Source organism: Penicillium pulvis (assembly GCF_028828015.1).
Source record: "Penicillium pulvis strain IBT 33274 chromosome Unknown contig_1_segment0_segment0, whole genome shotgun sequence".
NCBI lineage: Eukaryota > Fungi > Ascomycota > Eurotiomycetes > Eurotiales > Aspergillaceae > Penicillium > Penicillium pulvis.
This window is the reverse complement of record NW_026643074.1, coordinates 1,892,910-1,918,028: the sequence shown is the minus strand read 5'-3', so window position 1 is coordinate 1,918,028 and position 25,119 is coordinate 1,892,910. Positions and strand designations below refer to the sequence as shown.

Genomic DNA, 25,119 nt, shown 5'->3' with positions numbered 1-25,119 from the left:
ACATTAGCATGGATGCTGGGGTTTTTGGTTGCCTTTATAGATAGTATGGTACAGAAATGAAACCAGGGTCTGCATTTAATGACTGCACGGGCCTGTCATTTTGATTCTATCACATTCATTTCCAACTTATAAAGACTCGAGACTCGAGTCTCGGTATCTATACCTCGTGCTGGATTCTCCGAAGAGCTATTCATTCAATTGATGCAAGAGAAAACCCCCATACGCTATGCAGTCATCACGCTGGAACAGAAACCAAAGGATAAGAACGCCGTGTCCATTATGTATGGAATGGTATCATAAACGAAGTGCCTCTCCAAGTAAATCATAAGAATAGAAAAAAGAGCATTATCACTGATAAGCAATTGGCGACTGACATAAACATCCAATGTATCAATGACATTAAGCTGGTCGCTTCAAGCCAGGTGGGAGTCCCATGATAAGTCGCTGACCTTCCTCACGGACACCTTGAGCTTCATCGCCTTTACCCTGTCGTTCCAGAGTATCCGCTAGCATCTCATCCGTTACACTAGCCCAAAGGCGATCATTGGCCCTCTTAGCCATGGCTCGACCAGCCCGCGCACTCTTTTCAGCTTGTTCACCAACCACTCCGCGGAAGTACTTCCAGCTCATGAAAGTCAGAGTCATACATGTGATCTGACTGTTGCTGATAGCCGTGGCAGACTGCAGCGCTTGCTGAAGGTATTGCTTGGTCTGGATAGTCGACTCAGTTTGGACAGTGGCGCAAACTAGAAAATAGGCTGCCTGGATGTATTTGTTCGGACTGGAAGAACAGAAAGATTCGAGGGTTGCCATCACTGTTGGAAGATGAGAATGTGACGGGTGTGCAGGATCGCGAATAAGGAGGACTGTGTTGAGTGCGGCAAGAATGGATGTATCACGGCAAGGGTCATTGCGTGTCGTCTTGCTAGCTGAAGGTGAAAGTGACAATAGAGGCGATTGAAAGATGTTGAAGGCACCGGCGAGATCTCCCGTAGCCTGAGCAATGGTGCCAGCGGCATATTCCATCAGGCACTCGACAGGCTTGGGGATATTGGGTCCGATATCTTGAACGACCTGTCGTAGTTCCTTGAGAGATGTACTAGCCATATCCCAGTCGGTTCGGGAGCAAGCCAAGAAAACACGCTGCAAGAGGAAACTGCAGTACAGAGATCGGCGCCATTCGACACGCCGTGCAGCGTTCGCCATGGACTCCGGGATTTCTTGTGGAGCAGTAAATGATCCTTAAAGATAAAGTTAGACCATTACCTGGAAAGTTAAAGCAGTAATCAACATGGGGGTCTCGTACCTTGAATCATTCGAAGCCCCTCGTCAAGATATTTCTCAGCCTTGCGACCATCATATGAATTCTTAGCACTCAACGTGATCGAGCTCAGGAAATAAGATAATGCATAGAGATCATGTTGAGGAAGCCAATTGAAGCTCAGGAGCAGAGTGCCACTCTCAACTTGAAGGATATCTCCTGTGTCAATAGAAGATGGCCCGGCAGACTTGCCATTCAGTGGAACAGAAAATGAACCATCGGATCGCCAGTTGGAATTACTGAGTGTTTCATCCACCAACGATTGCATGACCTTGAGCTTTTGGGCGGACTGGTTGACATCGTATTCAAGAATGCTGCAACAGATATCGACCATCTGAATCAAAGTGACAAGCTGAGGGATATGACGGAGCTCGTCATTTAACTGGTGGCTTCGTGCAATAGCTACTGCACGCTGTGCCTGCTCAATAGAATCAGAGCTACCACCCTGTTGCAGATGTGCCAGAGCTTCGATGACGGCCGCCATGGCTGAGACAGCCTTGTCTCCGTTACGAGTGGCCATGGTTGAAATCTTATTCAGGTGTTGAAGAGCCTGAACAGAGTCTTGGTGAGATGGAGAAGACAGCGACAACGAGACTCGAAGGAACCGGAATGCATACTCCCAGGCCGCATGGCGATACCTGCGTACGTTAAAAACAGTTTTGAATGCAGGCTTAATGTTGACTTACGCCTCGACATCTTGGATCATGCCATCGACAGCTTTGAGGGAAGCTTTGGGGTTGGTTTTGTGGAGCATGCGTGCTAGAAGGTGCTGCATACTGTATTTCAAGTCCAGCATGCGGTTCTGCAACAGTCAATACAATGTAAGATCCAGCATGATATAATTGCACTTACCCGCTCACAAAGGTCAATACCCTTGCTCAGAGCTGTCTCCGCCTCAATATCATTTTCCGTCTCCTCAAACAACGTGCGCGCATAGCGAAGTCGCACAAGAGCTTCTTTCCGAGGCGCCAATCTCCAATTCTGTTAATACGGTCAGTTGGCAAATGCAGACAAAAAAGAATAAAAAGGAATGACTGACTTTCAACACAGCTTCTAAACATCCAAGCCCTGTTGAAACCAGCTTATAGTACTCCTCCACATCCGCTGGGTGAGATAACAGCGCGGTCTGCGTCCCCTGGCGGTGAGCGGCATTTAGATATTCGTCGGCCAGCGACAGTAGCAAGACTTGATAGTCAACCGGGGGCTTGTTAGACTTCATTACTTTGTCACCGGTTTTTTGAGAAGGCTGCTTTTTCGGTTGCGGAGGTTTTTGGGGCTGCTGCTTTTGCATACTGATTCTGAAGTCTGGGGAAGGTGCTGGAACCAGTACTTGTGGGATGGCATGGACAACCGGCAAGGAGGTAGATTTGGGATGGGGGAGTTCGGATGGGGCTGACACCTTTGGTGTTGATGGTGGCTTTGGGGTTGGTGTTTGCTTCAAAGTGAGTGTTTGCTTTGAAGCAGGTGTTTGTTTTGGAGTAGGTGGTGGATGTTTCTCGGCCTTCACAGTTTGTGGAATTTGAAAGCTCGACTGTCCTTGGAGAGGCTGTGGGTTGCTCGGAGGACTCGCTGGCAGAGCAATCTGAGCTATCGGAGCACTTTGAGCCAGGGGTGGTTGAGGGAGAGATGGTGAAGAAGTAGTGGGCAGAGGGACCAAAGGTAAATCAACCGCAGAGGAGGACGTCAAGGCGCTTGGATCAACATATTGTGATGACGATGTGTACCAAGACCGTGGCGCGAGAGGCAGAGGTGGCTCGACGAACAAATTGGCTGGATTGACAAACTGATGTGCAGGCTCACTTGGTGGCAGCGACGGAGGTTGCTGAACATGAGACTGCTGAATATGAGACTGCTGCACCTGGGATTGCTGCGCCTGGGATTGTTGCACCTGGGATAGCTGTACATGAGATTGCGGTACCTGGGACTGCTGCAGCTGTGGTTGCTGTACATGAGATTGCGGTATCTGGGACTGCTGCACCTGTGGTTGCTGCACCTGTGGTTGCTGCACCTGTGGTTGCTGCACCTGTGGTTGCTGCACCTGTGATTGTTGTGCCTGCGGTTGCTGTACGCGAGGTTGCTGCACGGGAGATTGTTTCACAGGCGGTGGTTTATTAGGAGCCGGGCGTGATATGCTCTGCTGTCGCTGGGCTTTTTGGACAGGGGACTGCGGGGGCCTCAGGCGAGGAGATTGCAGCTGTTCGGTTTGTTGGATGATCGGAGATTGACGAGGTTGAATATAAGGCTGCTGCTGCTGCTGCTGCTGCTGCTGCTGCTGTCGCGGAGATTGTAGTGATTGGGGTTGTTGGAGGATTGGTGATTGACGTGGCTGAATATAAGAGTGCTGCTGCTGTTGCTGTCGCGGCGATTGGAGCTGTCGAGGCTGTTGAAGTATCGGGGATTGATGCGGCTGAATATAAGACTGTTGTTGCGGCAATGGACGAGGGGACTGATGTTGCGCATGAGATATCATCGGTGACTGCGGTTGAGTATGAGGAAGTAAAGGCTGCTGTGGTCGAGGACGAGGGGATTGTTGCTGCTGATGCGGCTGAGGAATTCGTGGTTGGGGTTGAGGCTGGAGTTGCTGTTGCTGATGAATGAGGGGAGATTGTTGCAACTGCGGCGGCTGCATATGCTGCTGTGGCTGATGTTGCTGAAGGAACTCCTGGTATGCCGAAGGATACGGCATCATGCCTGGTGGGTAGGCCGGCGGCTTGCCATAGCCATTATTATATGGCGATGGCGAAGGGGTCGCAACATTGTTGTATATCAACTGCGGCGGGGGGACGTGGCCGGACTGGTACTGCGGGTGAGGGATATACGGGTATTGACCGGAATTGGGTGGTGGGAAGCTCATCGCCCCGATATACGCTGTCACCAAGGGAAGCTGTCCGATGTACCAAACGCGCGGGACGAAAGATCACTGATGCTTTCCGCGTCGGGGCGGAGAAACTCGCGGCGGTCAGCTGATAAGCGTCGCGATACCAAATTACAAGTATAAGGATTTGCGCAGAAAGTTCCGATATTAAAATCTGCATCACTTTCTCTCTATACTAGCAATTACTATACATCCAAAAAAAGGGAAGATTATATCCTGACTCCCAAATGCTCCCGGTAACGCCATGATTAAGAATTCAAAAGAACAAAAAAAAAAAAGCCAACGCTTCAAAACCTTGCGATGCACGTCCTAACGCGATAACCGAAAAAATGCTTCATAACATGCGAATCGACGAATATAACGAATCCATAGGCCGCTCGTCAGTAGCAGGTTGGAGGACTTCTTCGTCTATGCTGGGCGTAAAAGTGAGAGGCGGATGTTCTCGCACCGTCCAGGGACAGAGCTCATTGCAATTCTCCACACTGATTGATGGTTCGGCCGGATGAATCCTTTGAGCAGCCCAGGTTGTATCAGGTTCTGCTCCAGTGCCTCCAAGGGATCTCTCAGTGTAGAAAGAATAAGTGACCTTGCCAGATACATCCGTTTGAAAGGAATGTTTTCGATGGCACTTGAGTGTGGTGTTGCAGGTGGCGCAGACTGAGATCCGTCGACATGAGGCACAGAAATTGTCAAAGAGTCGGCAGATGGTAGTTTGATAAACACTGGAGAGCCAAAGATCGACGGAACGGTGTGCACATCCGAATCGAGGGGTCATGTATTCCTCCTTGCCAACCTGGCCCGACTCAGTGGTGAGCTGGTACTCTGTACGCATGACCAATTGATTCTCCTCGTTGAGTTCGGGGAATAGAGACACTTTGAGGCCTGTGGGGCCATATTGCTCAGTGCATGTGTGCCAGCAGTATCGATTCGAGACCGTACTTCCATATTCAGTTCCCAGAGCATCCAGCATGGTCTTCCGCACTCGCAGATCGTCTGCGAGGTTCAACTTGTCACGGAATGTCAATTTCTTGCATGGACATAAATCCACAATCCCCGCTAGCTCGCCCAAGTTGCATGTGCGTTCATCAGGCTTGTGCCTTAATTCTCGGGATGAAAATGCGGATCGAGGGTGTAGCTTCAGACACTTGGAGCACAGTCGCCATCGCGAGTTTTCCAGTAGGGACATAAACTGCCAACGCGGCGTAACAAAGTTGTGTCCGTTGCGGTAATGGTGAAATAGAGGCGCAAAATCACGAGTAAATCGCAGAGACTTGGAACATAGGATTTCCCCCGAGATGGCGAACATGCGTTTGCAGGTTAAGGCAAAAGCAGCCTCCGGGATCAGGGTCAGATGTGAAATAATCTCCAGTAGTAGCTCGGTGGGCAGTTCCATTAGATAAGAGCGACCCGCTTCCTCTTTCTGCTGTCTCCGTGAACGAGTTGTTGGCCAGGATTTCATCTTCATGATCATTTTGAACTTGCTTGTTGCTCGTAAGAAACGTTCTGGTATTCCAGAGGACGACAACGTTAACGCCATGAATAAGTGCGAGTCCAGAGCCTTTTGATCAGAAGGGGCCTTTCGAGAATCGTTTTTATGACCAGGCCGCATGCGAGATTTGGAGAATGATTAGGATGCTGTATATCGGGTCTGCGGCAGGGTATGCTGAAGTACCATATTGGAGTAAAGACGACATGTATCGCGTGACGAGCAGGAGGCAGCACCTTCAGAGGGAAAAGAGAATAAAAAAAAATCATGTGGATCTGTTGACCTTAAAAGAAGGCTTCAGACCGATAAAGTTGCACGAAAACGGACCATGGGATTGGGTCACAGAAGGTTGCGGGCCATGTTATCAGCATTACATACTCCTAGTATAGGGCTGGGGGTGGGAACGGGGAAGATCACCGTTCTCTGTCTGATGATCCCCGATGCAGCCTCAGCCTTTTTCCCTCCCTTTTCTCCTTATTTTCCTATTTGTTCCTGAAATCACAAACCCGGACTATGTCTTAAAATCTTATTGTCCAGGGGTTTTCACTCCACGAGATTTACCGAAAGCTGTTAAAGAGTCGCCGCATGCGGAAATTAGTTTGCCGCTTTGGGCATCATCGCATCATCACTTGTATTTTTGGCCGAAGAATGTTTTCTACAACCAGGGAGAATATTGTCCGCATCCATGATCAAGATTAATTAATTATGACCCTGTCAAATGATGGAGGATTTGGTTTGTTAATCCCATGACGTCCACAACTGGAAGTGCCGATCGATGCATAGCCCTGAGTCCGTGACTTCCTGCTGACCAATATGGAGCGGGACCGTCGTCCCTGTATCTGGACATCACGTGACAGAAATCGTGCATTATGCGCATTACCAGATAGAGTTGCGCCGCTGACTCACTGTGCATACATCCCGTGACATTGCATAACCACTCAGCCGAGGTCCCTTTCTTATCAGGTTTAGCAGGGATCCAATAGAAGAAAAAAAAATTTTGAGGTTGCATACATCAATCGCATAGCCTTGTCTGCATATTTGTTTGATTCTTTTACGATTCATGTCTGATTTCACATCAGCGCTGCTCATATCATTCCCTCTAACCGCCCTCTTATCGGGGTTATTAGCGATGGGCCTGTTGTCATGGGTTCGTCCAAGCGGTCGGATCACCTTTTATCACGCTAAGGACAATAAACTTCTGTTGACCAAAGCCGGGAAATCGGGTGCTAAGGAACAAACATCCCTCGTGGATGTCTGCCGCAGCGCAACTCCCGACACCTGCCATCTCAACCCACTTTTGTTCAACGGCCATCTGCAGACCGGCTGGACCGTGTTTAAGCATGATAATGTTCCGGTGTATTATAAGCGGAAGATCTTTGAGTCCGAGACCCAGATGCTCATGGGACAATATGCAGTCGACTTTGTCGTAAAGCCGTATGACATGCCCCCCGAGGGTGAGCTGACAGACCAAGAGAGGAAGTATACGCAACCCTCTGGTCTGCCCCCTCGTACATCTTTCTATTCCGAGGCAGAAATTGCGGATCTACCTTCCAATGACACCAAACCCATGCTTGTGCTTCTGCATGGTTTGAGCGGTGGTTCTCATGAGCTATACTTGCGACATGTCCTGGCCCCCCTCATTGAGGATGGCTCATGGGAGGCTTGTGTGGTGAACGCAAGAGGATGTGCGCAGACCAAGATCAGCACAGGTGTGCTCTACAATGCACGGGCAACCTGGGATGTCCGTCAAACTGTGAAATGGCTTCGAAAGACCTTCCCGAACCGCCCACTTTATGCGATCGGCTTCTCACTTGGGGCTAACATTCTCGCCAATGTATGTTTCTATCGGAAGGTAGTTTGGCCAGCAGGATCGAGACTAACTCTTCATAGTATCTCGGAGAGGAAGGAGAGGATTGCCAAATCAAGGCAGCTGTGATTTGCGCTAGTCCATGGAACTTGGATATCAGTTCAGCCACACTGCTTCAGACCTGGATTGGTCGGGAAGTGTACAGCAAGACCATGGGAACTAGTATGAAAGCGCTATTTGAAAAGTAAGTTTCTTTGTGGGGAAAAAAGCATAAATCCAGCCAGCTAAGATATATCAGACACGTCGATCAAATCTCTCACAACCCTCGTATCGATGTCGAAGCAGTGAGGAAAATCACTTACTTGCATGAATTTGACCGGTAAGCAAATATGTCGATTATTTGATATCAAACTTCTGACTCGAAAATACAGGGCCCTGCAATGTCCGGCATGGGGCTACCCTACCGAGGGCGCATACTACCGTGACGCTGCATCCACTGATATAATGCTAAACATTCGCATCCCATTCATGTGCCTACAGGCAGAGGATGATCCTGTTAGTCTTGAACCGTCTCTTCCTATCGTTCGCTACTGACGGCAAGTAGATTGCTACACGCGAGGCATTGCCATTCCAAGAAATGACTCAAACACCATATGGCGTCATGGTGACTACCTCTTGGGGTGGCCATCTAGGATGGTTTGAACTTGGTGGAGCTCGGTGGTTTGCTAAACCAGTAAGTTGACGAATTGAGACCATTTTGCGGTCAGACATACTGACTGATTTCACCAGGTGAACAACTTCTTGAACATGATGGCCAATGAAATTGACCATCAGATTCCTGGTATCGTTGAGAACCCAGACAAGCTGCCTGGCAAGATTGTCAACGTTCCCGGCTTGGACAAAGATGCAGACCTGGCGCCAAAGCCTGAGTACAGCGTCCTACGCCGCAGGATGGATATGAAGATGGCGCTGTAAACAAAATCGTGAAAGGCGCGGTACTACACACGACCATGTGATAGATTTCGAATAGATTCCTGATACAATTCGAGTACATACATTATAGATTCGATCATAGCACGAAGTGAAATAATGGTTTTTTGGGAATGGAAAAAATCATCCATGAAATTGTCATGAATTCATCAATCTTCGGAGAAACTCCTTAAATATGACCAACGCTATTCACAATATTTTGGATCTGACAGATGTAAAGATAAACCCCCGTACAAACGCCGAGCCCATTCTAGGTACATAATGGTATAGACAAAATTTTCCTTAAGCAAAAGAAACACTTTTCCGCTTCGGCTTGGACGACTTTGCGCCCTTGGCGGATGTCGAGGCCTCGCTCGACTTCTCGTCACTGCCCTTGCCCTTCTTCGCGTTCCGAATAGAGTCCTTGACGGCTTCCAACTTCTTGGACTTCACTGCCTGTCGAGCCTCCATCTCCTTGTGTCTGGCGTCACGTATCTCCTCCAGTTTGCGTGCCTTGATCATCTTTGACTCGATTTGGCCGTCTTTCTCAGCGTTGACCATTGCAAGAATTGTCATCATACCCTCCTGTACCACGAAAAAGAAGTATTGTTAATCATAATTGTCTTGGTGAGGGGAAAAATAGCGTACCTCATCATCCACAAAGGTCTTTCCCTTCTTCTTGCCCTTGGGCTTCACAACACCAACCGGTGTGATCGTATTTAACTTGGGCAGGTTAAGCTCGGCCTCTGTGTAGACACGCTTCTTCTTCTTCGCCAGGTTTTCCTTTTCGGTACGCGCCTTGGTCTTCATTTCCTTTGGCGGGGGACGCTTGACATTCTTCTTGCTGGACTTGCTCACACGCGAGGCGGAGGACAGAGATGATGGCTTAGAGCCCTTAGCACCACCTGAGGAGGCACCCTTGGAAGAGCCTTTGGTAGGCGCCATTTTGGGTAGCGCGAGGAAGGTTTGGAGGGTAGGTTGACTTGAGATCGAAATGCGCCGAGGGCGATATCGTGGTATGAGGTAAAAATGGGTAATTCGGCGAGGGTTCTGAAATTAGCACAGTCACGCCAAATTGAAATACAATATGGAACCAATGACCAAAAGTGCAAGTATTGAACCAAAAGCAGGAAAATTGGATTAGAACTGGCCGCTCAATCGTCGAATCCAAAAAATTGTTAGGAAAATTTTAGAAGGGGAAGGCGGTGAGGCACCCGGGCCACCACTCAACCTCGACTACGAAACCTCCGTCCCACCAGAGCTCACTAGCGACCAATTCTCTCTTTTCGCCGCCAGAGATTGTACTCTCACTGGATTGAGGGGATACCGAGAGAACCGCCAGCATGACTATCAACCCTACCTACCTCGCGCAACGAACGCGTTCCTGTACGTGTCCTTCCTTCGTCGATCTCCCCGAGGAGTTCCGATCGCCAGCGAGCGGCCTCCTACAATTGAAGCCTACGAACGATCACAAGGTGCTAACTAGCTTTAATTAGCCCTCAACTTGAACGATGCGAAGTTCCGAGTCCTCAAGTCTTACCGGGAGTGGTTGCGCGCCGTCAGTATACCCCAGATACCCAGACCCACGTCTTGACCAATCGTTGCGGGAGATATGGTCAGCACAACTTTAGGTCGGATCACCAGCTAACATGATATTCGATGTACTATAGTCCCCCGAGATCCAGACCATGTACTCCTTGAACATGCCCGTTTCCGTTATCCGTACCAAGATTCGCCAGGAGTTCGAGAAGCACCGCTACGTCAGCCAATTGAGCGTCATTGATGTTTTGCTCTACCAGAGCCACGCCGAGTTCCAGGTCAGTCACAAGACTCAGAATGGGGCCTGGAGATTTATTTACGGGAGATATAATGCAACGGAATGCCATTGACCCTTGTGTCTTGCACCCGTGCTTGTATCCCCGCTTACTGAATTCCTAGCCACCAAATAACTCTTATTGGGCTTTTTACTAACACCTATCCAGGAAACCCTCAACTACTGGAAGCAGCTGTCTCACGTCATGAAATACTTCCGCGCAGAAGAAGACCCGGGCGCACGACTACCACGCAACTTCGTGTCGGGCTTCCTGGAGGGCCGCAATTGAAAAGACTGTTTTACGTAACCCATCCACTGCTTCTTTTTTCTTTTTACTAAGTGCCAGTCCGTGTGGCAGCTCGTGGGACGCCATCGACGGAGACATAACGTGTACATATTGTCTGAGTAGGTCGCCAAATCATTTCTATTTCCTTCAAGACTTCAGTCCAGGGACGCATTTTGCTGTAGATTTCATACGAGTGAACAATATACATCTACAATTTTGTCTTCAAGTTCAATCAAGCCAGTGACCTTCTATAAGTCATTTCAATTTCCTCCAGGGTTTCTCCCCTAGCCAAAGATCAAATTTCGCACCCATCCACTTCGCGCGGATCTTACCTTCCGGCTAATTGGAGCATCCGGCGCAAAAGCGTCAAACCCATGCCAGCACCCCGGCCACACATGCAACTCAGTTGAGACACCCGCTTTCCATAATTTAGACGCATAATCAACGTCCTCATCTCGAAAAACATCGGCATCACCGACATCAATCCAAGTCGGCGGCAAGCCCCTGAGGTCCCTCGCACGCGACGGAACAGTATAAATAGTAACATGTTCCCGATTCACACCCAGGGCATAATTGCATGCATCAATACTGTTCGATCTCGTCCACGGCGCAAGATCCGCAAATTGCATCATAGAATGAGTGATGTTACTATCATCCAGCCAGGGATACATCAACAACTGGCCTCGAATCTGTGGCCCGGACCGATCACGCGCTAACAGAGTCACACCAGCAGCAAGATTCCCACCACCCGAACCACCACACACAATGATCTGATCACGATCGAACCCAAGTTCCTGGCTTTGACCGCTCATCCACTCCAGCGCTGCGTAGCTATCTTCTACTTGTGCAGGCTGAGGATGTTCAGGCGCAAGACGATAATCGGCGGAGACAAGGATGGCACCAAACTCTTCTACCCAGTCTAGAGCGCTGTCGATGCCCATGAAGCGGCTTCCAGATATGTGGCCACCACCGTGGATAAACAGAATTCCTGGGGTCTTGGATTGCTTGGATTGCTTGCCTTGCTTTTGACGGAAGATTGAAGCTTTTAGTGGACCAGCTACTCCTTCGAATTCCCTTTCCTCGTGGAAAATGGCATCTTCTCTTCCTCGAAGTGTATGCTCCAATGTGAAGTCGAGGGCTTTGCGGCGATTTGCGATTTGATCCGGTGTACTGATCTCATCATCTTTGGGAAGTTGGTCGTGTATTTCGGCGAGGTCTGGATGAAGAGATGGTCTAGGTAAAGACGACATAGTTGTCAAGATGCACGCGGCTGTTTCGCTGGAATATATATTTAGGCTGCCCAAGTGGAAAAGACCCCAAGTTTATTTATTTATTGAAATTAGGTGGACAGGGGAAAACTTGAACCATTTGTATCAATTTCAATTCTTCATTGATCCGAGGTCATCTTACTTATTACTGATCTTGTTACATCAGAATTCGCCGAGTTCTATCCGCTTGCCGGTTCGTAGCCACTTGTATAGTTCACATGTTCCCGAAGATGTCTCCGAACCGGAAGGATGTCGACCCGCTTGATCTAGCGGTCTACTCCGCTTCCAAAATTGTAGATTGATTATTTCAAACGGAAGAACCTTCAAGCCAAAATCCCAAGACCGTCTGGATGAGAAAGCAGTAGCAGACATAATTTACATTGAAATAAGCACGGATGAAGGGAAATAAGCGCGGGTGAAATCGCGCAATCAGATGCCTCGAAACAGCCCGACTTCATCCTAGCCATGAAGAAGGGTTTTTCGGCTGAGCATGTCTGCCTTATCATGGATTTTTCTGTCACTACGATGCGCAATTTTGCCAAAGAGGAATTTGTGTAGGAGGGAACTAGAGAAGAACCTCAAGGGGACTATCTTGGGCCTATTGATTGATCGGTCGAACCGGGTGGAGAGTCGACCAAGTAGGAACTGTTTGAGCTGAGGAGAAATATGATACAGATAGATGATGTGTAAGGGGCAGAGTTGTTTCGGATTGTTATGTAGATGGGCTAGGACACAGATAATAGTTTCTAAGAATGAAGTGCTATAATTTGAATCGAAGACTCATGATTTGTATAAATATTCGCAGTACTGTTTAGTTTTTGCTAGTGTGTAAAGCATGTAAAGTCATGTTCATCTCTGTAGTACGTGCATTCTAAGGGAGACTTTGAGTCGAACACATCATTATGTTAGCTGGACACGCGTGGATATAGTGTCAGTAACTGTAAAACAGATAACCTGCAACTTGTCAGCACGTGTTGTTTGTCGAGAGAAGACGAAGAGCAGGCGGAGGAGAAAGGAAAGCACAAGTCAATTCCAAAATATAACGAACAGACAGAACAACATGGGTTTGTGGTTGTACGGAAAGAAGAGAACACGAGCAAGAAGCGCTGGTCTACCTACAACACTGGTGTCACCAGATCATCACGCTTTAACACAACTGTATGAGTACCTGGGTATGTACTCGGTGACTTGACTCTGATCCAATTTGTGCATCTTACGAACTCAATAACAGTTTTCAATTAACAAGCGCCCGGATTATGTGAGTGCCTCAGGCCAAGATCGGAAGCTTGGCATTCTGGAGGTCTTTGGCAGTCTCCAATATTCCCTTCTCGTTATCTCCAACGCCTGAACCCAACAGTTATACCCAAGACACATACCAAATATGAGCTCTCCATCTACTGAAGTAGCCGAGCTTACAGGCAAAAGGAAACCGCGGACTTGCCCCCATTGCAGGCGCCATTTTCGGCGGCACGAACACCTCCAACGGCATATTCGGATCCGTATAGCTACCTGGAAGAAAGCTATTAAGGCCGAGGCTGACCATCCTTAGATACTAATGAAAAGCCATATAAATGTCCTTGTGGCGCTTCGTTCCGTCGACGTGATCAATTGAAGAAGCATCATGAGGACTCTCGTCATTCTCCAATTGTCCTCACACAGGCTCAGCCGCCGTCGGCAACCGGTAACGAGAATAGCCTCCAACCACAAGACAATTGCTCCATAGAATACCATTCGAACACAGCCACTTGGGGGCTTCCTGGACTTCAAGGAACTATATCGGCTGGGGAAGAGTTCCCTGGATATCAACTTGAAGGTATGGATATCAGTTCTAGGTGAATATGATATGCTCAACTCTTTAGACTCTTTGTTCAATGCCCAAGACCTGTTAATACTACAGGACTTGGAATCCTTTAGCCACAATATGGGACTTGGCACTGACTGGGCTCTTCCGTCGGAGCCTAGTATTGTGCAGATCATTTCCGAGCTGAACAGCCACATACCAGCAACTTCGCGAAGAACTGCCTCACCAGATCAGTCGCTTAGCCAGCTCCCTATCGAGAAAGAGTCAGTTGGTAAGCAAAATTGGAAAACTTTTTCAGGTCCATTTTTATAGACACTAATGGCAATCAACAGCGGAGTTTGGAGTTTTAACATTGCCCATTTTGAGGATCACAGATGAGCATCGCAACCGTCTTCTTCAAGCCTTGAGTCGGTCACAGGCAGCCATGGTAGATACACAATTTCCATCTTGTCATTCACTTACTAGATTCGTGAATGGATTCTTCGATGGGTTCTATCCCCACATGCCCGTCGTTCATATCCCAACATTCAAAATTGATGACTGCGAACCTGAGATTATCTTGGCCATGGCTGCCCTTGGTGCTCAATACCGACATGAACATCGAAAGGCAGTTCTGCTGTTTTATGCCGCAAAAGCCTTGTTACAGTATCGTGAAACGCAAGGCTCAATACATGAGGAGCCAGTCCATGCACGCCTAGTGCGTGAAGCACGTTGTGCTCTATACCTAATTGCATTTGCGACATGGCAGAGCGAGGCAGACATTGTACGAGAAGCTTTCAACCTTCAAAGCTTTCTTGCCAGGTGTGTTAGGGAGAGTCAATCAGAAAATTGGGAAGATCAAGAAGATGGCCTGGATTGGAAAACCTGGGTACAGCGGGAGTCCGACCGCAGAATCAAATCATTTTCTTTTGCTATCCTCAATCTCCATGGAATTGCATTCGGCACCCCGCCAATCCTTTTGAGCGATGAGCTTCAGCTTCGTCTTCCATGCACCTGCTTTGAATGGATCGCTCCAAATCGCGATAAATGGGCAAAGGTGCACAAAATAGGTCCTGCACGGCAGCCACTTCTCCAAGAAGCCCTCTCTCACCTAATGAAAGACGCAGAGCAGCCAAATCTGTTGAGCTCGCAACCTGTACCCTCTCCTTTGGCAAATTACATCCTTCTACATGCCCTGATCCAGCGAATTATGTTTGTCCAACAAGCGTTCGGCTCATATGACTCGGATCGAGACCTGCTTAATGACCAAAAAGAAGCTATTCGGTATGAAGACCCAACTTGCTCATTGCCAGTCGTGATACTAATATATTTCCGTAGAAAGGGTCTCCATGCGTGGACATCTCAATGGCAAAGAGCCCCCGAATCAAGCCTCGACCCTCGCAACCCTAATGGACCCGTCACGTTCACATCGACAGCATTACTCGGACTTGCGTATGTTCGATTGGCTCTCAACTTAGGTTCCTACAAGATACTCGGGAGTCGGGATCCGCAAGAAATTGCGCACAAACTATTACAAATGCCTCATCTCCCTTCCGGGGCCCATATCCTTCCTGCAATCTTGCATGCGACACATGCCTTGAGCATACCTGTAAGGCTGGGTATAAATTTCGTTGCTCAAAGTCATGCCTTTGTGTGGAGTGTTCAGCATTCTTTGTGTGGGTTGGAATTTGCGATTTTCCTCAGCAAATGGCTGTTCTGTATATCAGATCACCAAGAAAGGGGCCCACTTAATGGTAAGCAGCTATGATCTGTTGCTTTTATTTGGTGCTAATGCAAAATCAGAGAATGAAAGCCGCCTGGTCAGCTGGATCGGGGATATTGTCGAAGAAGGAAGGACATCCGCCGATGATGACCTCTGGCCCCGACCTGCGGTGCCATCGAATTGCGCATATTTAGGCTTTGCGGTGGTAAAACTCTGGGCTCGCTTGATAAGAGGAAATGAGCAATGGGCAATATTGAAGGTCATTGGAGAAGGACTTGATTTATATGCTGATACTTGCGAAAAACGATTCACAGTGCCTTCAGCAGATACGCAGTAAATCAATTGTCTTTGGAAGCCCACCATCGAGGTAATTCACCATTTAGACACAAACTTCGACTTTTGTCGCAGTATTTCGCCGTATTTATACAACAAATGAATGCCAACTACACATCCAGTAGTTAATCCAGCCAATAAGCTGCACCCGGGCCCAATACCCAGATTCTCGTAAAGAGGCCTTGAAAAAACAACAGCGCCGCATGCGAATGCACTCCGCGTGAAATCGGTTGCGGCAAATACACTGGCAGCATACTGCGGGTAACAAGCCGGAATATAAAGAAAGACAGATTGCATCAGGATAAAGACACATGCAGGATATATGACAATCCCGATTGTCGGAACGATCCAATGAACGTTTGGATTTGAGGCCCAACCAAAGAGGAAAAGTCCAATTGCCGGTCCGAAGCAAGCGAACAAAGCCGGAACCAAAACGTCTTCCGGCTTCTGCATACCCCCAGTGTTTGTCTTTGGGATGAAGACCTGGCGAATGTAAAGGTTATAGCTCACGCATGAGATCATCGTTCCAACAACGATAGCCAGGAATGCTAACCCCATCTCTCCAAGGTTGAACCCGTATATACCTTGATACACGATCGGGAACGCCTCAAAGAAGGAGTAGTAAATGCCATATGTCAAGGAAGTATAACAATTCAAGAACAAAATAGCCGGGTCGAGGAAAGTGATCTTCCCAGGGATAAGTAACGACTCCCGTAAGACCTCGGAAAAAGAGACATGAGCCTGTGCAAGATCAGCGGCAGTCCGATAGCAATGACTTTTCTTCCTATCCATCATCGCCAGACGACGAGCGCGTCGATGCAAGATAGTTGCAGCGCTAGTCTCAGGCAACAATACCAGAAGAAGCATTATAGGACCGGCCGCCATCAAGATTTCCCACATAGAAAACCTCCATCCGAGAACCGGGATCGCAAACCCGGAGACCAAGACCCCTATTGCTGGAGAGCAGAAAACACAAAACACCCATGTAGTCATCGCATGGGGAAGCGTATCGACTGAGTAAACATCTGCGATTGAGGCACCACCAGTAGCCAAACATGGACTTCCGAAGAAGCCCTGCAAAAAGCGGAGGAAGTAAAATCCAATTGCGTTTGGCGCTAGTGCTGTGGGGATACTGATGATGCAGAAGAGAAAGAAAGAGAGGACGTATGGAAGATTGCGACCGATGCGAGGAATCTCACTTAATGGACTGAAGAAGAGAGGTCCAGTACCATATCCTAGACTGCAGGATGGTTAGCAACAAGTAAAGTCTTTTATGGATTGATATCTGTACACGTAAAGGGCAAGTCCGAGGGATGCTTCTGCATTGTTTACTCCGAATTCTTCAATGAATGCATCCTCGCTCGGGGTATAGATCGGAGCTGCCATGTACACCACGAAGCTGTAGGCGCCAATGACGACGAGAACAAAGGCCTTTTTGAGTGTAGGCCAGTTGTGAGGGTTCTCTCCATCGGCTTCGGAATACCAGTCCACAATAAATGTTTTGTTATCGTGACATGACTCGAGTTCGACGTGCTCTGGTCGATTAGAATTGTCGTGTCTAAATGACGGGATTTGGTGCAAGACTTGTCCAAGAAAGGTTTCTTGTAACCACTGAGACATTTCGAATCGCGAAACCAATTGCAATAATTTGATCACATCAGCCCTGTCAATATCCTTTATATATGCATATCCATATTAATAATTCGACGTTGAGATAATGGATTTGTCAGTGAAGGTCCTTGCCTCTGTGGAGGTGTTGGAGGTGGTGGGGCCTGGATTATTCGACTGTGGAGATGCCTCCAGTCTCTCGCGGCCAGTCGTCGAGCGAATATAAAAGAATTGAATGGACATGACCCCAAGAATTGCGAAGCCCTGTGAGGTAGAAGTTTCCAAATTGGCATCCTTGTGGGTGCAGAGACCGAAAGATTGGGAAAGTCCTAAACAAGGAAAGCGGGAGCTTCCCCGCTGGTAAGATATAATTGATGGAAAAAGATAGAGATAAGAAGCTGAAAAAGGAATATTTATACCCTAGTAGGTAGGTCTATGAGAAGTGAAGTGATCAAATACATTAAGTGACAACCCTTTTGGCCTAAATAGAACATTTGATTTACAGGAATATCAGCTGCTCATGATCTAGATAGGAGTTTGTGCAGGGTGGATTTGAGTTATATTCATCAACATATAATACATTTCTGAAAAGAACCATGCAGTCATCTTGAGAATGTCTCATTTCACAATAATCATCCCCGTTGTTCATCATTGTTTAAAAGCCTCGACTTCGATCTCAATCTTCATCGCTGGAAATGCCAACCGAGGAACAGCAATGGCAGTCCAGATCGGACGATGCCCTGGGATCCGCTCTCTCAGAGTTTTCACGAATTTATCGAATGAGGCATCGATATCAACATGGTACGAACGGATCGAATAAACGTCTTCCCAGCCTCGTAACCCTGTGGCCTGGAGAACTTTGTCCACGTTCTGAAAAGCGAGATCCACCTGACCACAAATGTCATTGGCATCCAAATCCCCAGTCTCAGTCCATCCTCCCTGCCCGGAGCACTTGACGATGTTCCCCAATATAACAGCTTGAGAGTAGTGGCATAGATCGCTATGCTTTTGACCGGCGCCTTGTTCGTTGATGTAGGTAAGGGAAGACATTGCTATTGAGGAATAGGCGGAGGCTTTGTAATAAATAGATTGTAGAAATAAAATGTGGGTTGAGCTGCAAGTCTCGGTTTAAATGATATTGTCTGCGGATGACCTCATAGATGTTTGGAGGTATATGGAGTACCCACTCCAAGCACCTCCAAAAACCTCCAATAACGAGCACTAAACTGGATCGGTCAATCATGCTCGAACATTAATTAAATATCATGGATCAGTCCATCTCTGCCCACAAATAGTTATTTAACCCTTTCTAATGTCTATATTAAACAAGGTACTAGTGCTGATTGCGCAGAATCTATAACACAAGAAGATCTGAAAGCGCTGATCTCAGTCAACGGTATTATACAATCTGCTTATTCACGTCTTGTATTGACAGATTATTCACCATCGCAGGGGTTTGGCATTCGCCAGGTAGCTAGGCGGGGATCAAGGAGCCTTTTAATTGAAAAATGACAAATTTGCTGAACACTTCCACTAACCACATTTAAAGTACCGCAACAATTGTAATCCAGAATAAAATGCACCTTTGAGTATTAAAGAACAAACCCATCACCTCGCTTGAATCAAGTCAACGTGCAAAATAACGCCTCATTCGGGCCAGGTAATAACTAGGTAAGGATGAGGGTATCTGTCACTAACCACAAACACATGTCAGTCTAGCCTAGTCCGATCTATGAGGCGCATCCACCAGCATCTATGACTTTTATCAAATGGAAGCTTGAATCAAAGGCACCGCGCATAACTGAAAAAAATGATACTTCTGCAAGCGCAAATTGGGGTCCTCAGACTACTTTACAAATGAGAATATTTCCTCCCAAACTTCCACTGAGAATGCAATGGTATCATGATCTGACCCTTCAACTTCTTTTGAGACAAAGTCAATAGCCTCCACGCCAGGTGCCTGCCAACAGGTTTCGAAATACTTCCTCCCGCGATTACCCACCATAAAGTCCGTCGAGGCAAAGTATGCGTGAATGCTATATCCGCCATCCGCACTTGCTTGATAGCCTGCTAGTGTCCGCGCGCATTCTGCATAGTCTGAGCAGACGCCCCAGTTGCTGTCACTCTTGCGTAGACACTGGAGAGCTTCGCTATTAGCACCGACTGTATTCTCCGTATGCATATAACGGATAGCAAGGCGCGAGAGTTCCGTCTGTTCTGATTGAGGAACACCATAGTCGCGTTCGAGACGCCGCCAGTTGTCATTGAGGAAAGACAAGTCCTCCGCTGTTTCAGGAGTGGTACTGTCACTTCGCAGCGACATGCGGCGGAAAACTGCACCGCTGGTCGCGAGCACGGGGCTCGCTTGAGTCACGAAAAAGCGCGGAATGAGATTCCATACTGCGAATGCCTTTGTGGGCAGGTACTGCGCTATCTGCATCACTGTAACGCGCGAGTGTGCCAGATCCACCCAGGGAGCTAAATATGCAAGACTGAGCATTCTGTTCTTATATCAAGACTTTTGGTGCGGATAGTTCCTCTTGTAGGGGCGGGAGTAAGAATTATTACCTATTACAGAAATGTCCGGGTTCACATATTCACGACACTGTGCCCATGTGTTGAGCAAGTAAATAGTGCCTGCACTGTGCGCGACGAGATTTACACGTGGAATTTCGAGATGTGCCAACAGACGCGGTAGCATATCGGTCCAAGCGGCGACGCGTTGACCGAGCGGGACATCGGTCGATGCGCCCATGCCGGGCCGATCAACGACAAGCAGGCGTACACCTGCTCGTTCTGCAATTACATGCAGCAGAATACCGGGATAACGAGATGCGAACATACCCGGCATGAAAAGTAGGGCGGGACCCGTTTTGCAGCCCATGTCGGCGAAGCTGACGTTGAGCGCGCCATATCCGGTATTGAGAGTGACGCGGCGGTGGAAGCGGCTCTCAGATATGAGCTCGCAGGGAATGGACATGTCGGGAGACTGTGGCTCCATATAGATTATGAGAGCTGGCTATGCCAATGATATTGGTACAAGCTAGTAGATTTCCCTAGGAAGCTGTCTCAAAATCAAGCTGACACTCACTTCTGCCTTGGGGGCGATAGCTGACCAATCAGAGCTCACCGTGATTTATGCTTGCAATATCTAGATTTCAACAAAGTACCAGCTAGTACTCCGTACACATCGCTCTGTTAAAACATGAAGGTGGAGCACCGATATTGAGTAGATTGAATGAATCATAGGGTGGCAAGGGAGCTGGGATCTGCGTCTAGACATCTGCAAAGAGCAGAGGATCATGTGTAGGTGGAGTGATATGAACCTTAGAGGAAGCAGAAAGAGGTAGGTACATGAGAGCGCTTTCGTGAATTATTGTTAATCACGTCATTGAATGTCAAATAAGAAAGCAAACTCTGAGGATGGGTCTGTGCATTTGGACAAGATTGGATTTGGAACGGTATATCCCATCAGATAAGCGCCAAAAGGTTGTATGTCTAATACTGGAGATTTTGGCTGAAATTTGCGGTAATGGTTCATCAATCGTAGTCCTACGCAGTCCTATATGCTCAGCTGTAGTTACAAGACCCTTTCGCTTCAATTCTATGTCAATTGCAGTATTATGACACTGTCCGATCAGGCCAAACATGACTAAGCATACGAGCCTTTGGCCATTAGCTGATGGCCTTTTGATCCCAGCATCCCGAAACTAAAAAGAAATGGGACTTCAACATCAACACACATGGAGACTGTCTTTGTGTCTTGATGTCAATAACCAACAAAGACAAAGAGAAATATTATCGAATTATTATATTGTTGTATGCCTGGCAATAAATAAATATGTACTTGCCAAATTCCAGCGTACAGTATATGTAAATCGAATATGTGCAATAATATTCATGATCCGACGGTCCATTAGCCGGAGGTTTGGGTGTTCTCTATGTGATTAGACCTTGGCAACTGCCATTCGTTCATCTCATACTCGTCGTCAGCCGGAGGCTTCTCATCATGATCAAGTGCGATCCGTCCACTTGCTCCGTCCCACTCTCCAAACCGGTACCGGTACCCCAAAAGCTGGAGGTGTTTTTTGCGCTCTTCTTGGCTCCACTCGGCAGTCTCCCGGATATCATTTAGCATGTTGCTGTTCGCTATCCAGGGAACTAGAGAGCCGGCTGAGCGAGGGATTGGTGGGCCTGCATACTGATCGTGGCGCAACCAAAAGACGGCCACTAGCACGCAAATATCGAAGGAGAGAAGGATGATTATGATGACAATTGTGGTATTGGAAGGAGTGATATCCCAGAATGCAGACGTAATGGTGCCGACAATGGTTGTGTTTGCGTATTTAGAGAGAGTGAGGGGAGAGAGATAGAGATCGCGCTGGAGTGTTGTGTATGTGCTGAAGGTTGCTTGGTAGACATCTTGTAGGATGTGGATCATAGCTTGTTCTTGGGTTTCGTTCTTGTAGGAATATGCGTCATGGCCTCTAGAATGAAATTCCGGGTGAGGATGTGACCAGGAATGATTATGAGCCGTAGGATCGGAGATGAGGGTATCGTAAATTTGAGTTGTTAAAAGCCCTGCCCAGGAGATGTTGGCTTGAGTTTGTCGTATGAAGGCTTGGCTGAAAGGCACAAGGCTATTTGATATATTTTGAAACATTGGTCCGCTTGTAACAGAGGTCTTGGATACTGGTGTGGAGCCGTATACCATCCCGTCAGGATCAAAACGAACCTCGAAGTCCTCAATCACGACTTTCGGACTACAGTGGAAGACGGTCGCATTTGTTGTAGCGGAGAAATTGGTCGTGACATTGGTGTCATTCAGGTTCCCGGAGAGCCTTACGAGAAATGACCGCTGACAAGCAATGCTTGAGTTCAATGGTGCACTAAGATATAGCGTAGCATTGAGCGACCGGTCATTTTCAATGGTGTTCACCAGCTCGGCGGTACAATTGGTGTCCGAGGCAGCAGTGTAATCCCAGTATGATGAGCCCGAGACACTGTCATACCGTGACTGATTAGAAGAAAGCTCTTCGCACTGTAGCTCAGTTCCAATCCCTCGTGTGCGGGCTGTGTACATCGTCCAGTCAGTCCATTCAGCGTCAGGATCATTGATCCCAAGTGGATAAAAAAACAGGCTGGGAGTATTCCACGAGACCAGAGACTTGCCGGTAGACAAGCTATCCGAGATGAGACTGAAGCCAGTAAATTCCGGCCGGATTTCCGGATTGAAGAAGCGAGAGTCGTTATATTGCACGGTGAAGGCATTGACATGGTCCGTCCAATAGTCGACCGACGGCTCAAACATGCCACTGCTCACGATAGTCAAGACAAAATCAAGCATACAAACAACGGATAGCATAACCAATAGAGGAGGCCTGTTCTCACGGAACAGTTTCCAGATCGTCAAGGGGGTGTGGGAGCAATAATTCACTGTCAAGGAATTTGTGGCCAGGGCCATCCCTTTCTTCAATTGGATCCAGGGTTCCATATAACCAACATGTCTGTGGATAGAGATGAAGAGGGAGCTGATTATGGAGGCGATAACTGTAGGGCCAAAGACTAAGAAGCATGCGACGGCCATTGTCCCGGCCGAGTCAGAAGTATCGAACTTGTCCACGCGAATATACTGGAACGACACTCCGAATGCGCCCAAAACACCTGCCATCAACAGAAATTCCACCGCGAACCATGGTGGCGTTAGAAAATGCGGACGAGAAGTGGGCCGTGCCCTGCGCCTTTCCCTGCGCCTTGCCCTGCGCCGTTCTCGAGATGTTTCAGACGCCGGCGTTGCGATAAATTCCTCGCAAGGAGTTATGTCTAGACGTTTCCCACTAGGCCCATCGGTCCATTTACACCACAATGTGCGAGCAAATCGACGAAGCTGCCGAGGTGTGGCTCGAGTGTAATCCAAATCGGAAGGGGTCAACCGATCAAGAGAATAAAGGGTGTCTGTAATTAGCGCACATTGCGCCGCAATAGATCCTGGATCCGACTGGAGGAAATTTGGTCGCCGTGAATATACAAAGGGCAATATTATAAGCAATGCAAAGGCCGAAAAGAGAAGAGCTTCTGCGACAAGGGCAGAATGACCAGTGACGCTGTATACTACCGTGGCGGTAGTGAGAGTGACATTGTCTCGGGTGGGACCAACAGTCGTATCAAAGAATTTGTTGAAAGAGGCGACGAAATGCTGATTCCAAAGCCGGCTAATATCTCGCTCGTATTGAGCACTGTTTATACGATGGGTGTCGGGAGAGATCAATGTGCCATTCACACCTGTAGCCCCAGATAGGTTGATTAGACGATCGTTATCCCAAAGTGTGAGATCATCCTGGAGGTATTTCGCGAAAAGTAGGGTCTGGAAGTTCGAAATACTAAGGTTCGTGGAGGTTACAGTTGCTGTCGTACTCGAGACATTTGTAATATCGACAAGAGAAGAGTTTGAAGGTAGAGTCATGGCCGCTTTCGCACGAAGATATGAGGGGGTGCATCCGAAGACTGTGGCGTTGGAAGCCAAGTCCTTTGATGTGGTGTCAACATCAATGATGAGTCCAACTAACAAAAATGAATTGCAGCCAGTATTGTTCAAGGTAGATGTGCTTTCCTTCGGATCCAAAGGCTCCCAGTGTCGTATTTGCGACATTCCATTTTCAGTTGGATAAGTACTGTTAAGAGTAATATCGACCCGACATTCAGAGTCTGCGTTTGTATCGGAAGCATTTAGAAATTTGACTTTGCCAAATTTCCATGTGAGAGCCTTGCCAGTGGATATAGGGTCAGTCCATATGCTGGGACTTATATCGACTGACTGGGCCTCCATACAGCTCAATTCGGCCCAGTAAACATTTTGCGTAAGAGCCCACGTCGGGGCCTCAGAGCCGGCGCTCACTGGCCTGGAGATGGGTGGTATTGAGTAATCGGGGCTTTGGTAGAAGAAAAATGTGTCCAACGGGGTACCCGTCTTATTTCCAGAATAATATGCCGCGTTTTCTAACCAGGCACTCTGTGTTTCCACGCTTACCAAACTGGGCCAGGTATTGATATGTCTTGTGGAGACTATATACGGCTCGTCAAGAAATACCAGTCCAGACATGAGGGAAGGCAACATGACCCTCAGAATAAGGCCAATCGATGACACACAGACAACGATCCAATGGCGGTTGCGTACCGCCATTATGGGAGTCAGGGCGCCATAGTAGAAGCAGTAATTGGTGAACAGCACGGTCCCAGGAGCTCCTCCTGGCTGCGCTAGCTGGAACCACGACTCGAGCCGTAGGACATCAAGGGCGCAGATGTTCCATAATGCCACAGCCAGAACAGCAAAAGCAGTAGGTATGTAAGTGTAGACCCCTGAAGTGTGGCTCCCCAGTTGCTCGTATGACTTGAGATGGATGAGTCCGTGATGACGATTGGAGTACTGACGGAGAAGTTCGATCGACACAGCCATCAATAGAAAGAACGCAGCAACAGTGAACATAAAAGGAGGCCGTAATGAGTCCGGTATCCAACGCTTCTTCTGCTCTGGTGAGATTCTGCCGCTCACCGATCCATTCTCAGACCCGGCCATTTCTCCCTCACCGGCCAGGGAGCAGTAGGAATCGGTGGATCATCAGACTGGTTTGAAATTTGGACTCTCGTACATCTCTCTTTGGTCCTGTGTAATACTGCTCCGCGGACAATGAGATTTAGGCCGGCACTCCGCGTTTCGGATTTTCTACTGGGCTATGCAGGTACACGTGATTTTAAACCCAGATTAAAGTTTGACACACGTGGCACGTGAGTGGCCGGAGATTGGATCTGCTTTCAATAAAACCAGACCCTTTTTGAAAAAGACCTGGGAGGAG

At 48.0% G+C, this 25,119-nt stretch overlaps 12 protein-coding genes across 12 annotated transcripts; 3 read left to right on the top strand and 9 right to left on the bottom strand.

Moving 5' to 3' along the window:
• Window positions 1-399: 399 nt before the first annotated feature.
• On the bottom strand, window positions 400-4,175 carry N7503_003667 (uncharacterized protein; the record flags this gene model as incomplete). The annotated part of the gene is made up of 5 exons (XM_057063214.1): window positions 400-1,241; window positions 1,307-1,959; window positions 2,008-2,123; window positions 2,174-2,302; window positions 2,361-4,175. The coding sequence occupies 5 exons, from the start codon at window positions 4,173-4,175 to the stop codon at window positions 400-402; spliced, it is 3,555 nt and encodes a 1,184-aa protein (XP_056924129.1).
• A 17-nt stretch (window positions 4,176-4,192) lies between these two features.
• Window positions 4,193-4,442, bottom strand: N7503_003666 (uncharacterized protein; the record flags this gene model as incomplete). The annotated part of the gene is given in 2 exon segments (XM_057063213.1): window positions 4,193-4,366; window positions 4,383-4,442. 2 exon segments carry the CDS (start codon window positions 4,440-4,442, stop codon window positions 4,193-4,195), a joined length of 234 nt encoding a protein of 77 aa, XP_056924128.1.
• An 88-nt stretch (window positions 4,443-4,530) lies between these two features.
• Window positions 4,531-5,805, bottom strand: N7503_003665 (uncharacterized protein; the record flags this gene model as incomplete). Its single annotated transcript, XM_057063212.1, has 1 exon — window positions 4,531-5,805. One exon carries the CDS (start codon window positions 5,803-5,805, stop codon window positions 4,531-4,533), a length of 1,275 nt encoding a protein of 424 aa, XP_056924127.1.
• Window positions 5,806-6,742: 937 nt separating this feature from the next.
• Window positions 6,743-8,501, top strand: N7503_003664 (putative hydrolase, alpha/beta fold family; the record flags this gene model as incomplete). Its single annotated transcript, XM_057063211.1, has 6 exons — window positions 6,743-7,516; window positions 7,573-7,733; window positions 7,788-7,868; window positions 7,921-8,044; window positions 8,094-8,222; window positions 8,279-8,501. 6 exons carry the CDS (start codon window positions 6,743-6,745, stop codon window positions 8,462-8,464), a joined length of 1,455 nt encoding a protein of 484 aa, XP_056924126.1. The 3' UTR covers window positions 8,465-8,501.
• An 82-nt stretch (window positions 8,502-8,583) lies between these two features.
• Window positions 8,584-9,423, bottom strand: loc1. Its single transcript, XM_057063210.1, has 2 exons — window positions 9,107-9,423; window positions 8,584-9,043 (listed from the first exon to the last, which is right to left on the bottom strand). The coding sequence occupies exons 1-2, from the start codon at window positions 9,401-9,403 to the stop codon at window positions 8,762-8,764; spliced, it is 579 nt and encodes a 192-aa protein (XP_056924125.1). The 5' UTR covers window positions 9,404-9,423; the 3' UTR covers window positions 8,584-8,761.
• A 378-nt stretch (window positions 9,424-9,801) lies between these two features.
• N7503_003662 (NADH dehydrogenase [ubiquinone] 1 alpha subcomplex subunit 6) lies at window positions 9,802-10,560 on the top strand (the record flags this gene model as incomplete). The annotated part of the gene is made up of 4 exons (XM_057063209.1): window positions 9,802-9,844; window positions 9,955-10,016; window positions 10,129-10,275; window positions 10,441-10,560. The coding sequence occupies 4 exons, from the start codon at window positions 9,802-9,804 to the stop codon at window positions 10,558-10,560; spliced, it is 372 nt and encodes a 123-aa protein (XP_056924124.1).
• A 281-nt stretch (window positions 10,561-10,841) lies between these two features.
• Window positions 10,842-11,807, bottom strand: N7503_003661 (alpha/beta hydrolase; the record flags this gene model as incomplete). Its single annotated transcript, XM_057063208.1, has 1 exon — window positions 10,842-11,807. The coding sequence occupies one exon, from the start codon at window positions 11,805-11,807 to the stop codon at window positions 10,842-10,844; it is 966 nt and encodes a 321-aa protein (XP_056924123.1).
• Window positions 11,808-13,243: 1,436 nt separating this feature from the next.
• Window positions 13,244-15,665, top strand: N7503_003660 (uncharacterized protein; the record flags this gene model as incomplete). Its single annotated transcript, XM_057063207.1, has 6 exons — window positions 13,244-13,324; window positions 13,389-13,638; window positions 13,685-13,897; window positions 13,959-14,889; window positions 14,944-15,359; window positions 15,409-15,665. Coding segments are annotated over 6 exons (2,148 nt in total), but the record flags the coding sequence as incomplete, so codon positions are not given.
• A 35-nt stretch (window positions 15,666-15,700) lies between these two features.
• On the bottom strand, window positions 15,701-17,281 carry N7503_003659 (MFS transporter; the record flags this gene model as incomplete). The annotated part of the gene is made up of 2 exons (XM_057063206.1): window positions 15,701-16,901; window positions 16,953-17,281. 2 exons carry the CDS (start codon window positions 17,279-17,281, stop codon window positions 15,701-15,703), a joined length of 1,530 nt encoding a protein of 509 aa, XP_056924121.1.
• Window positions 17,282-17,917: 636 nt separating this feature from the next.
• Window positions 17,918-18,319, bottom strand: N7503_003658 (YjgF/Yer057p/UK114 family; the record flags this gene model as incomplete). The annotated part of the gene is made up of 1 exon (XM_057063205.1): window positions 17,918-18,319. The coding sequence occupies one exon, from the start codon at window positions 18,317-18,319 to the stop codon at window positions 17,918-17,920; it is 402 nt and encodes a 133-aa protein (XP_056924120.1).
• A 796-nt stretch (window positions 18,320-19,115) lies between these two features.
• Window positions 19,116-20,249, bottom strand: N7503_003657 (alpha/beta hydrolase; the record flags this gene model as incomplete). The annotated part of the gene is made up of 2 exons (XM_057063204.1): window positions 19,116-19,747; window positions 19,838-20,249. The coding sequence occupies 2 exons, from the start codon at window positions 20,247-20,249 to the stop codon at window positions 19,116-19,118; spliced, it is 1,044 nt and encodes a 347-aa protein (XP_056924119.1).
• A 936-nt stretch (window positions 20,250-21,185) lies between these two features.
• Window positions 21,186-24,842, bottom strand: N7503_003656 (DUF3433 domain-containing protein; the record flags this gene model as incomplete). Its single annotated transcript, XM_057063203.1, has 1 exon — window positions 21,186-24,842. One exon carries the CDS (start codon window positions 24,840-24,842, stop codon window positions 21,186-21,188), a length of 3,657 nt encoding a protein of 1,218 aa, XP_056924118.1.
• Between the last annotated feature and the right edge of the window lie 277 nt (window positions 24,843-25,119).

Bases quoted from the DNA above. Each gene is read 5' to 3' on its own strand.
- loc1 (XM_057063210.1), bottom strand. From the start codon at position 9,403: ATGGCGCCTACCAAAGGCTCTTCCAAGGGTGCCTCCTCAGGTGGTGCT. The intron at 9,044-9,106 runs GTACGCTATTTT...TTCGTGGTACAG, and splicing joins AGACCTTTGTGGATGATGAG to GAGGGTATGATGACAATTCT.